The following is a 13,192-nucleotide window of genomic DNA, read 5'->3' as shown; positions in this document are numbered from 1 at the left end:
AATGTGCTGGTTCTCATACCACTGCTGCCATTTCAATGGCATTTGAGAACATGTTTAAAACTTGGAAACATGAACACACTAGTTAGCACCATTCGAACAACTGACTCGAGGAATAAACTCATCAACTGCGTCTGCAGCAGACGTGATACCCTCTGTCATGGCAATGAAACGCCTGCTCAACAAAACTGCCAACACACCGTGGGGTTAAAATTTGAGGCTGTGAACAAGCGATTCGGTGGCATTCTCTCTGAGCCTCTTTACTGTATTGCCACCATGCTCGATGCTAGGTAAAAGGACTTACTTCGTTGCAGACAAGAAACAGGGTTTATGTGAAATGTTACATACACAGCTGGACAAGATGGAAACAAACACAGTGACAGTGCGCACCGAGGAAGAGGCATCACAGACAGACAGAGCTGAAACTTCACTGCTTGACATGTATGATGAAATCCTGGTTGAGAATGAAACAACTGAACAAATGAACAACGAAACAGCACAGCAAGTAAGAGAATGAAATAGGTTTTGATGATGTTTTACTGGTAATGGGGACATAAGTAAATACCAACAAAATAACTTTTTGGTCAATGTGGTGTGTGTAACCTTTTATTTAACAAGGCAAGTCAGTTAAGAACAAATTCTTATTTACAATGACGGCCTACCCCGGCCAAACCCGGATGACGCTGGGCCAATTGTGTCACGGCCGGATGTGATACAGCCTGGATTCGAACCAGGGACTGTGGTGATGCCTTTTGCACTGAGATGCAGTGCCTTAGACCGCTGCGTCCATGTGTGTGTGTTAACTATTTAACTGTACTATAATGCTTAAAAGGCTGCAAAAAATGTAAATATCGGTTATCGTTATTGTTTTTTTTGTCAAGGAAAATATTAGATGTCAGTATCGGCCAAAAATGTAATATCGGTGCATCCCTCGTTTTTTTCCCCTCATCAATCTACACACAATACCCCATAATGACAAATCAAAAACAGGTTTGTAGAATTTTCTGCAAATGTATTAAAAATAAAAAACTGCAATATCAAATTTACATAAGTATTCAGACCCTTTACTCTGTACTTTGTTGAAGCACCTTTGGCAGTGATTACAGCCTCGAGATTTCTTGGGTATGATGCTACAAGCTTGGCACAACTGTAGTTGGGGAGTATCTCCCATTTTCCTCTGCAGATCCTTTCAAGATAGGTCAGGTTCTGACTGAGCTCAATTGTCATGAAACGCATATACAGTGATTACTTTTTTGTCTCTTTTATACAAACTTTGAGAAATAACGAGGAGCGCCCATAATATGTTTGTGTGGGGAAGTGCTTAGTAATGAGTATCTCAAAACGAACAAATTAATAAAACGACACGTCCTGACCAAACATCCAGGCAAAACATGACGGTAAACCCAGGGAGTTATTTCAGAACAGGGCAGAATGCTTCAGGAAACAGTGCTTCGAAAGTGGAAAAGTAAGTCAACTAACAAGGCATTGTTGTCATTAACGTTAGCCAAAGCAAGCTAACTAGCTACTGATAGTGCATCCCTAAGAAACAGTACAGATGAAGATGGAACATTTAGGCCTACTGTACATCTTACTGTAGAAATTATTGTTGAAAACAAGTTTAGGTTGGAACTGTTGCTGTTACAAGTAATAATGTTTATTCTGAACTGGAATAAACTGTTTGAAGCAAGATGTTTTTTGAGACTAACACAGTTCTGGGTTGGTCATCTGCAGCAGGAAGCGGTCTCCTGCCTGACTGAGAAAGCAGTAGATGTTCAGATCCACTTTGGCACCACATACCTATGCAAGTCAGGGTTCTCAAGTACAGAAACAGTGTCAATGCTGAGCATCACCTCAGTGATGTACTGTCAAAAACTGATCCCAGATTAGACCTACTTGTTGAAAACCTTAACCAGCCACACACCTCTCATTAGTAGTGTGTGTGTGTGTGTGTGTGTGTGTTCTGGTCTACATCTGTGTGATGTGATCAATCAGTTTATTCCAGTTCAAAATAAAAAAATATGCATTTTAACAGCAATAGTTCCAACCTAGACATTCTATCAACAATAATTTATACAGTAAGATGTACAGTGAGATGTACAGTAGGCCTGGTTATTTTGATATGTACTGTTACTTAGGGATGCACAAGCAAAAAGCCTGTGTGTGTGTGTTCTGTTAGACATCTGTGTGATGTGATCAATCTGTTTATTCCAGTTCAGAATGAAATTATTTATTGTATTTTAATAGCAACAGTTCCAACCTAGACAGGTATGTAAGAGTGTTTTTAATGGGAAAAATAAACATTAGATTTATGGGTATTTCATTGTTATTTGTTTTTGTCTATATCCCTTTTTTTTAGGCATAAGGGCAATGAAATGTACCGATATTTACGCATAGTTGCATATTTTCCTAAGCTTGGGTCCCAGGAAAACATAGAATTTCTCATTTGGGTCCCAGGCTGAAAAAGTTGAAGAACCCCTGCTCAAGGATATTCAGAGACTTGTCCTGGAGCCACTCCTGCATTGTCTTGACTGTGTGCTTAGAGTCGTTGTCCTGTTGGAAGGTGAACCTTCGACCCAGTCTGAGGTCCTAAGTGCTCTGGAGCAGGTTTTCATCAAGCATCTCTCTGTACTTTGCTCCGTTCATCTTTCCCTCGATCCTGACTAGTCTCCCAGTCCCTGCCGCTGAAAAACATCCCCACAGCCTGATGCTGCCACCATCATGCTTCAGTGTAGCGATGGTGCCAGGTTTCCTCCAGACGTGACGCTTGGCATTCAGGCCAAAGAGTTCAATCTTGGTTTCATTAGACCAGAGAATCTTGTTTCTCATGGTTCTTTAGATGCCCTTTGGCAAACTCCAAGCAAGCTGTCATGTGCCTTTTACTGAGGAGGGGCTTCCATCTAGACACTCTACCATATAGGCCTGATTGGTGGAGGGCTGCAGAGATGGTTGTTCTCTCATCTCCACAGAGGAACTCTAGAGCTCTGTCAAAATGACCATCGGGTTCTTGGTCACCTCCCTGACCAAGGCCCTTCTCCACCGATTGCTCAGTTTGGCCAGACGGACAGCTCTAGGAAGAGTGGTTGCATACTTCTTCCATTTAAGAAAGTTTGAGGCCACTGTGTTCTTGGGGACCTTCAATGCTGCAGAATTGTTTTAGTACCCTTCCCCAGATCTGTGCCTCGAAAAACAATCCTGTCTTGGAGCTCTACGAACAATTCCTTTGACCTCATGGCTTGGTTTTTGCTCTGCCATGCACTGTCAACTGTGGGACCTTATATAGACATGTTTTTTGCCTTTCCAAATCATGTCGAATCAATTGACTGTACCACAGGTAGCAAAGGGTCTGGATAGTTATGAAAATAAGGTATTTCTGTAAAAAAAATATATATATATATATTTGCAAAAATGTATAAAACCCTGTTTTTGCTTTGTCATTATGGGGTATTGTCTGTAGATACATTAGGAATGTATTTAATAAGTTTTAGAATAAGGTTGTAACGTAACAATGTGGAAAATGTCAAAGGGTCTGAATATTTTCAGAATGCACTGTAAGTCAGAGTATGCTAGGTCAACAATGTATCTGGGTAGAAGGTTCCTTTAGGTACAGATCCGGGATCAGTTTTTCCTGCCCAGATCCTAACCGTAACCATTTGCTATGCAGTAAAATCTGATGTGACAGCTTCCTAACAAAGCGACCTAGTTTTAACTAATCTTAGTTCTTAAAGTTAATTCTTCCTCGCTGTTTTGCTGGTGGTGGACTATCTGACCCAATACTCAGGCATCAAACCAGGGGACCTGGATGCTAAGATTTCCTCTAAGCACTTGACCACTCTGAAGGAAACATACTTGAAGCTGCGCTTCCTCATTGATACCGGAGTACGCTTTGTTGGCCATGGTTTACAGAAGGACTTCCGGGTTATAAATTTGCTGGTAAATTTGTATACTTAATTTACCTGATTTTTAAATTGAACCAATTTGATCTGTTTTTCTATACCTCTGGCCGCAGTTTTAGTAAAGATTATGGGCCGGTTTCCCGGAGACAGATCAAGCCTAGTCCTGGACTAAGAGCATGCTCAATAGGGAATCTGCTTTGAAAAATGGCTGTTTAGCCTAGGACTAGTCTTTATATGTGTCCAGGAAACCAGCCCTATAGGTTAGCTAGATTAACAGTAGACGGGGTAATTTCAATGGGGGAAGTGTGGGAGCTCATCTCTGTTTTGATATACCTTGCTCAGGTGCTGAAGGATCAGGTAGTTGACACCGTCTACCTGTTCCATATGCCTCGTAAGAGGATGATCTCTCTGCGCTTCCTCACCTGGTACTTTCTGGGTAAGAGCTTATACTCCTTCACCACTGTTTTGGTCATATAGAAATTACTACTTTAGTCTGCCATTTTCCAAATTCATCCATGCAACAACCAAATTGTGTGAAATGGCAAACTTCTACTTCCTTCTCCAGACCTTAACATCCAAGGTGAGGCCCATGACAGTATTGAGGACGCACAGACTGCCCTTGCTCTGTACAGGAAGTACCTGGAACTGAGTCGTGGAGGAGGGAACAACGAAGTCCGCAAAGTTCTGAAGGGACTCTATGAGAAAGGCCGCAAGCTAGACTGGAAAGTCCCTGACTGTGACACAGGAGATGGTCAAGGTAGCCCAAAAAGTATGAAACTGGCATTGCATTAGAGGGTGTAATGTTGGTGGGATCTGGATATTATTGGGGCTAACTTTATTTTTATTAGCAGTATACGGGATCTATCAATCTTCGTTGATTGAATGTAGTCCCCTCAGTACAGTCTTCCCCTCAGTGAAGGGTCTGTGAAGAGTGCCTGAAGACATTCCTGCCAAACTGATTTAATCCTGGTGTTTAATCATTTCAATCAGCCTTTTATTTATTATTAAAACCAGTACTCACAAGGTATTGACTCCCATAAAGTATGAAACTGGACAGGTTATCAACAAGAGCAGAATGCTGAAAGAGGTTGTGTCAGTGTCCCAACTTTCCACATAATCTTGCTTGCCTGTACAGTACCCTGATCTGACTCTGCTGTTTACATTATTTGAAAAAGGACTGAACAGTTTTGATCTTCTCCAAAACAGAAGTCAAAACAATTTCTACTTTCATTTAGTATTTTTCTTTAGGTTTGTAAAGAGTGTTTGTCATTATGCTGTACATTGTGCTGCTTACATGGGCAAATAATGTTAAAAGTTTGATAAACTTTTTATAGTGATGTTTTTTTAAATAAAAGCTCAATATAGTACACTGAATTGTATATTCATATTTCTATTTTCTTCCTAATTCACATTTTATGATAAAGTGGGAGATAGACATTTAGCTTAAAAGCTAGAATCCTCAGTTGCTACATCCACTTATACATTAATGATATATACGCATTGATTATTGAGGAATATAACTTTATTTATTTATTTCACCTTTATTTAACCAGGTAGGCAAGTTGAGAACAAGTTCTCATTTACAATTGCGACCTGGCCAAGATAAAGCAAAGCAGTTCGACACATACAACAACACAGAGTTACACATGGAGTAAAACAAACATGCAGTCAATAATACAGTAGAAAAATAAGTCTATATACAATGTGAGCAAATGAGGTGAGATAAGGGAGGTAAAGGCAAAAAAAGGCCATGGTGGCAAAGTAAATACAATATAGCAAGTAAAACACTGGAATGGTAGATTTGCAGTGGAAGAATGTGCAAAGTAGAGATAGAAATAATGGGGAGCAAAATAAATAAATAAAGTATGGATAGAGGTAGTTGTTTGGGCTAAATTATAGATGGGCTATGTACAGGTGCAGTAATCTGTGAGCTGCTCTGACAGCTGGTGCTTAAAGCTAGTGAGGGAGATAAGTGTTTCCAGTTTCAGAGATTTTTGTACTTCGTTCCAGTCATTGGCAGCAGAGAACTGGAAGGAGAGGCGGCCAAAGGAAGAATTGGTTTTGGGGGTGACCAGAGAGATATACCTGCTGGAGCACGTGCTACAGGTTGGTGCTGCTATGGTGACCAGCGAGCTGAGATAAGGGGGGACTTTACCTAGCAGGGTCTTGTAGATGACCTGGAGCCAGTGGGTTGGCGACGAGAATGAAGCGGGGGCCAGCCAACGAGAGCGTACAGTTCGCAGTGGTGGGTAGTATATGGGGCTTTGGTGACAAAACGGATGGCACTGGGATAGACTGCATCCAATTTATTGAGTAGGGTATTGGAGGCTATTTTGTGAATGACATCGCCGAAGTCAAGGATTGGGGTATGTTTGGCAGCATGCGTGAAGGATGCTTTGTTGCGAAATAGGAAGCCAATTCTAGATTTAACTTTGGATTTGATATGTTTGATGTGAGTCTGGAAGGAGAGTTTACAGTCTAACCAGACACATAGGTATTTGTAGTTGTCTGCATGTTCTAAGTCAGAGCCGTCCAGAGTAGTGATGTTGGACAGGCGGGCAGGTGCAGGCAGCGATCGGTTGAAGAGCATGCATTTAGTTTTACTTGTATTTAAGAGCAATTGGAGGCCACGGAAGGAGAGTTGTATGGCATTGAAGCTCGCCTGAAGGGTTGTTAACACAGTGTCCAAAGAAGGGCCAGAAGTATACAGAATGGTGTCGTCTGCGTAGAGGTGGATCAGAGACTCACCAGCAGCAAGAGCGTCATCATTGATGTATACAGAGAAGACAGTCGGTCCAAGAATTGAACCCTGTGGCACCCCCATAGAGACTGCCAGAGGCCCGGACAACAGACCCTCCGATTTGACACACTGAACTCTATCAGAGAAGTAGTTGGTGAACCAGGCGAGGCAATCATTTGAGAAACCATTTTTAATATGCTTCATGAACTTATTTCAACTGTCATACCCCAGCATAACCAAAAATATAAGGGTGTTTTACACCAATGTTTTTAAACAATGTGACATTTAAACCAACACTATATAGCCTCAAAACATGGTTAAAAAATGATGTTGATATCATTGATGAGTCCTTGCATCCACAGCCCTGTCTGAATTTGAGAGAGGTTACATTTCTCCAGGCCCATTGCTTTTTACCAAAACAGAGGTGTGGTAACCCATGTTTCACTTTGAGGGCTAATTATCCCATATATTGTAGTGCAGTGCGACATTGTGTGACGGCACGAGTTTATAGCACCCCCTGCTGACCATACTTGGAAATGTTTGCTCTGTAATTCCAGGTGAGACGGGTGTAATCATTCATCTTGAATAGGTCAACGCAGGCTACTTCCAGTCTGCTTGTCTGACCATAATAAACCATTTAAAAGTTTTCTTCAACAGAAACTCTTTCTTGGCCTAATTTTGCAATGTCCAATACGTTTTTGTTAGCTACCCTACATTTGTGCAGGAACGACGGGAGGTAGGCTATTTACTTTTGCAGCTTTTGAAAATGTTTTTCTGGAGCAAGTAAAAAAAATGATTTTTATTGGTTAACGCTGCACAGAGTTGCAATTTAAATGAGTAGACACTGGGTGAACGTATTTATAAATGTTAAAATGGATTTGAATTAGGCCTAAAACGTGCTATTTGGGTTATTGGACGGGATCCTGCGATGACGACCACCCAACGTTTCATTAGCCGTGCGCTAACCCGTGCTGTTACGTCATCCGTGTCTCTATTGTGATGTATGAGATTAGGTGGTTTTCAATGTCTAATCATACGGTCATCATTTTCTACAAGACAGGTCATGAGGCAGTCGATCAGCAGACATCTTACCAGCCAGCCACCCTATTCAGTAGACCCCTAGATCATACTCCACCGTCTCGACAATTATGATCGGACAGAAGAACAAAGTAAATTCTGTATTTCTCTACCCTAGAATATCCCATAGCCAAATATCCAGTCCATAATAATGCCAATGGACTTTTCGACTGCAATCAATTTAGTCGCCATAGGCTTATTAATGTTTTAGGATACGTTTAGCAGATTATGTCCTTATTAAGTCGCATACAGACAGTCCGCGAAAACGCTGCTGCCTCTATTCGTTTTCAAGTGAAAATATATTTCTCAAGCGGCAGAGAAAAATTACCAGCACGTGCGGCAGTAGTTGTGGTCGGTAGCTAGCTGCGCCTTCGATGCCGCTGGGTGGGAGGCAAATCTGCCGCTGGCTTTCCATAGAAACCAATTGATGGGGCTACGTTTTATTTCGTTGTGTGTAGACCATTGCATGCTCAAAAAGGTGCTAGTTAATATAGCCTACCAAATAACGGTTATTAATTTGCACCTGTAGGAGAACCCTTTGGATAACCTTTTATAAAGGTTCTATGTATAACCATCCACAACTAGATCTAACTTAATTAGAGGGTTCTATGATTCCCATACAGGGACAAATCAAAGACCCATAAGGGGTTGATATTGTTGCTGTATGGGAACCGTTTTTGGTGCAATGTAGAACCTTTTTTTTTAGACCCATAGAGGGTTCTCTGATTTGTCCCTTTAGGCCAGTGTAGGGGAATGTTTTTTCACGCTATGTAGAACCAATTTTTGAAGAACCATAAAGGTTATTTGGGTTGTCCTTGTAGGAGAACCGTTTTGCTGCTATGTAGAACTTATTTGGAACAAATTTAAGGGGACTATTTGATATCTACAAGGGAACCCTTTCTGGTGCTATGTAGTGAGAACCCTCTTATGAAAAACTATATTCTGGGTTCCAGGTAGAACCAATAACGTGTTCTATCTGGGACTGAACTAGAATTGCATTATCTGATTACTATTTACATTTAGCAGAATGGCGTATCCATAATTAAACTTGAGGAGTTGAACCCTTTTTTCTAAACTGTAGTAGATCATTTATTTCACATATGCAATCCATTCTCTCTTCTCTTCATCTACAGCGTAATAGTCTAAGGCGTAGCAGTCGCCGTGCCATGCAGGTGAGGTTGCTGTATGCTAGCATGCTTTCCATGCAGTCTGTTAACATCTGTTGCAACGATGCATCATACCATTAGGCCTATATTCAGCTGAGACCCAACTATACTGATGATTCTACATAGAGGATGCTTTTAAGTCCATGGCAGGATAATCATTTTTTTTGTTATGACAATCCCAAATGGCACTCTATTCCTTATTTAGTGCACTACTTTTGACCAGGACCCATAGGGGAATAGGGTGCCATTTGGCACAGATTATTTTATTTTATAAGGGTACAGGAAATACAATTATGTTCACAGGCCACGTTGACCTACCCTGAGGTGATCGTTCAGAGTGTGGAGATGACATTGGTCAGTAGGAGAGACATCTCCTCTTCGATCAGCAACAACACCTACAACCGATACTTGCTGGAGAAACAACAGAAGATAGGTTTGAAACACTTAGAAGTTGGTAGCCCTTAAGACTCGTACCCATATATGTGTTTGAAAATGGCTGATTTGGGCACTGATAATCGCCTAAATTGGAACGCAGTGGCTATTCAGTAAAATGCTATAAATTACGTCAGAGCTCAGGCTCTAAGCTTCACAGCGCAGAATGGATTTTGACTGACAACCTTTCTGAACCGCACGCAACAAAGTTACCCCCATCCCTCCCGCTAATTGTGCAATGTTTGCACCTTTTTCGTTGTCTGAGTGAGGGAAATGCTGTAAATGAAGAGGGCTCAATGTATTTTGAAAGATGAGAAGTTGAGGATTATAATAAATATTGCTTTGATGTCCTACAAGCAAGACAAACACCCGAGTCCAAATGTGCACTTCACATTTCCATATCATAAAACTCATGTCATATACAGTGTCAACGTTTATGATCACTATGTTTGATGTAGTTACAAGATGACATAACGTGGTACCCTGGGTTGTTCTGAACAGAATGAGCCTATGTTTGTCTATTGTGGAGCCAATTTCCTGTGGAACACGTACCTGAATGCATGCATGACTCCTTTCAATGCGCATCAAAATCATGATTTGTTTTTCTGAATTGCCCTGTGAAAGCCTAACACTGTAAGATTGTATTTTATAACTTAGCTAGTCATGTTGGCAATAGAACAAGATTTCAAATGATGCCCACCTGACCCATGGGCTGTTTTTTTTGATTGCGTAAACAACAACAGTAATCGTATGATGGTGGGGATGCAAGGTTGTGTTCAAAACAACTACAAGTGTGTTTGCTCTAGTTCATTTGAGCGATTAAAGTGCACTTTTTGGAGAAGTGTGTGTCCACTTGGAGATACCAGTTAGTCCTCTCACTCAAACCCATTTTTTTTGTCATGTTGCACCTACTACACATTTTCCAGGAATATTCTTTCTTATTTTCAGATTTCGTAATCAACAAATGCAGCGAAAAGAAAAGTAAATATGAAATGCACATTAAATCAAAAGTCTTGTGTCAGGTGAACTGTTGTGTCCTCATCTTTGGTTCACATTTTCCCTAAATCCGCAAACTGTTCCCTTTCAAATGCTACTATGCTTATGCATATGCTTTTTATATTTACTCTGTTAGAAACATTTCAATTTAGACCTATAGGCCAAGGGTTAAATAGGCAAATGGATGGTGTTTTTTTCAGTTTGGGCGTCTTACACAACAGATTTTGTATAATAAGGAAATACTCGAGTACCAGTTTGGTAAACTGAAAAAAAAAAAAAAAAAACGCAATATGTAAAGTGTTGGTTTGATGAGCTGAAATAAAAGATCTCAGAAGTTTTCCATATGAACAAAGCTTATTTCTCTCAAATTTTGTGCACAAATTTGTTTACATCCCTGTTAGTGAGCATTTCTCCTTTGCCAAGAGAATCCATCCACCTGACAGGTGTGGTAGCTGTATATCAAGAAGCTGATTAAACAGCATGATAATTACACAGGTGCACCTTATACTGGGGACAATAAAAGACCACTCTAAAATGTGCCGTTTTGTCACACAGCACAATGCCACAGATGTCTCAAGTTTTGAGGAAGCGTGCAATTGGCATGCTGATTGCAGGAATGTCCACCGGAGTTGTTGCCAGAGAATTGAATGTTAATTGCTCTACCATACGCCACCTCCAACGTTTTAGAGAGTTTGTCAGTACGTCCAACCGGCCTCACAACTGCAGACCAAGTGTAATCACCCCAGCCCAGGACCTCCACAACCTGCTTTTTCACCTGTGGGATCGTCTGAGCCCAGCCACCCAGACTGGTGAAACTGGGTTTGCACAACCAAAGAATTTCTGCACAAACTGTCAGAAACCGTTTCAGGGAAACTTATCTGCTTGCTCGTCGTCCTCACCAGGGTCTAGACCTGACTGCAGTTCGGAGTTGTAACCGACTTCAGTTGGCAAATGTTGACCTTCGATGGCCATTGGAACGCTGTAGAAGTGTACTCTTCATGGATGAATCACGGTTTCAACTGTACCGGGCAGATGGCAGACAGCATGTATGGCGTCGTGTGGGCGAGCGATTTGCTGATTGTCAACGTTGTGAACAGAGTGCCCCATGGTGGCGGAGGAGTTATGGTATGGGCAGGCATAAGCTATGGACAACGAACACAATTGCATTTTATGGATGGCAATTTGAATGCACAAAGATACAGTGACAATATCCTGATCAAACCATTGTCATGTCATTCATCCGCCACCATCACCTCATGTTTTAGCATGATAACGCAAGAATCTGTAAACAATTCCTGGAAGCTGAAAATGTCCCAGTTCTTCCATGGCCTGCATACTCACCAGACATGTCACACATTGAGCATGTTTGGGATGCTCTGGATCACTGTGTACGACAGCGTGTTCCAGTTCCCGACAATATCCAGCAACTTCGGACAGCCATTGAAGAGGAGTGGCACAACATTCCATAGGCCACAATCAACAGCCTGATCAACTCTATGCAAAGGAGATGTGTCGCGCTGCACATGGTGGTTACACCAAATACTGACTGGTTTTCTGATCCACGTCCCTAACTTTGTTTAAGGTATCTGTGACCAGCAGATGCATATCTGTATTCCCAGTCATGTGAAATCTGTCACACCTTGATCTGTTTGACCTGTCTTTATGCTTGTCTCCATCCCCCACCAGTTGTCTCCCATCTTCCCCCATTATCCCGTGTATCTATACCTGCGTTTTCTGTTTGTCTGTTGCCAGTTCATCTTGTCCCATCAAGTCCTACCACCGTGTTTCCTGTGCTCTAGTTTTTGTTTTTCCTAGTCCTCCCAGCTCTGACCTTTCTGCATGTCCTGACCCTGATCCTGCCTGCCGCCCTGTACCTGCCTGACTCTGATTTGGATTACGACTCTTTGCCTGCCTTGACTTACCTTTTGCCTGCCAATTGTGTCTGCATCTGGGTCTTAGCCTGAGATTAGGTTCTTATGAATTCATTTCAATTGACTGATTTCCTTATATGAAATGTGTCTCAGTTAAGTCTTTGAAATTGTTGCATGTTGCTTTTATATTTTTGCTCAGTGTAGATGGACAACATACATTTCCCAATAAGCAAAAACTGGTTGAATCAATGTTGTTTCCACTTCATTTCAACCAAAACATTTAATGTGATGATGTTGAATCAAAGTGGATAACTGATTGGATTTGAAAATCAGTGCAAGATAAAAAATAAAAAAAATCCAGACACATTTTAGCCTAAGTCTAATGACATGGTGACATTTTTTGTTGATTTCACGTTGAATTCACGTTAGTTGACAACTCAACCAAATGTAATTCAAAACTAGACGTTGAAATGACGTGTGCCCAGTGGGTTGATACTTAGACTTGTTGTTAAGCCTTTGTCACGGCTGGCTAGGTGTGTAGCGAGGAATCAGGCGCAGAGAGGTCCAGGGGAAAAGTGCACTTTAATACGGCACAAAAATGAAATGCCCAACACACAGGGCGCAAACACTGACCAACCCAAAACAACGGGTAACAAGGTCCAGAGCACTAACAACACCAACGAATACAATGTGAACATCAACATAATCCCGCACAACAAAGGGGCGGGTTCCATACGCTAAAATAGGGAAGAAAATCAAGCACACACAAAATAGGAAAAGGTGTAACAAATGAGACAAAACTAACAGAAAAGGAAAAAGGGATCGGTGGCGGCTAGTAGACCGGTGACGATGACCGCCGAGCACCGCCCGAACAGGCAGGGGAGCCACCTTCGGTGGGAGTCGTAACAGCCTTTGTCAAGTACTTGTTACACTGTAAAGATTAAACATCTAATCAACTTCATTTTTGGGCTTACAGAGTTGGTTTGGTTCCAGAAGACAGGGAAGAAATCAACTCTGGCT

The 13,192-nt window shown here is 41.5% G+C and overlaps 1 protein-coding gene across 1 annotated transcript in view; it reads left to right on the top strand.

Annotated features, from left to right (window-relative positions):
* Nucleotides 1–13,192, top strand: part of LOC139417589 (PAN2-PAN3 deadenylation complex catalytic subunit PAN2-like) — a 46,323-nt gene that overhangs the window by 10,991 nt on the left and 22,140 nt on the right. The window contains 3 exon segments of the mRNA XM_071166811.1: nt 3,742–3,927; nt 4,233–4,326; nt 4,456–4,659. Coding sequence (XP_071022912.1) covers nt 3,742–3,927; nt 4,233–4,326; nt 4,456–4,659 — 484 coding nt within the window.

This window comes from Oncorhynchus clarkii, chromosome 9, assembly GCF_045791955.1.
Source record: "Oncorhynchus clarkii lewisi isolate Uvic-CL-2024 chromosome 9, UVic_Ocla_1.0, whole genome shotgun sequence".
NCBI classification, from domain to species: Eukaryota; Metazoa; Chordata; class Actinopteri; order Salmoniformes; family Salmonidae; genus Oncorhynchus; species Oncorhynchus clarkii.
This window is presented reverse-complemented; position numbering and strand designations above follow the sequence as displayed.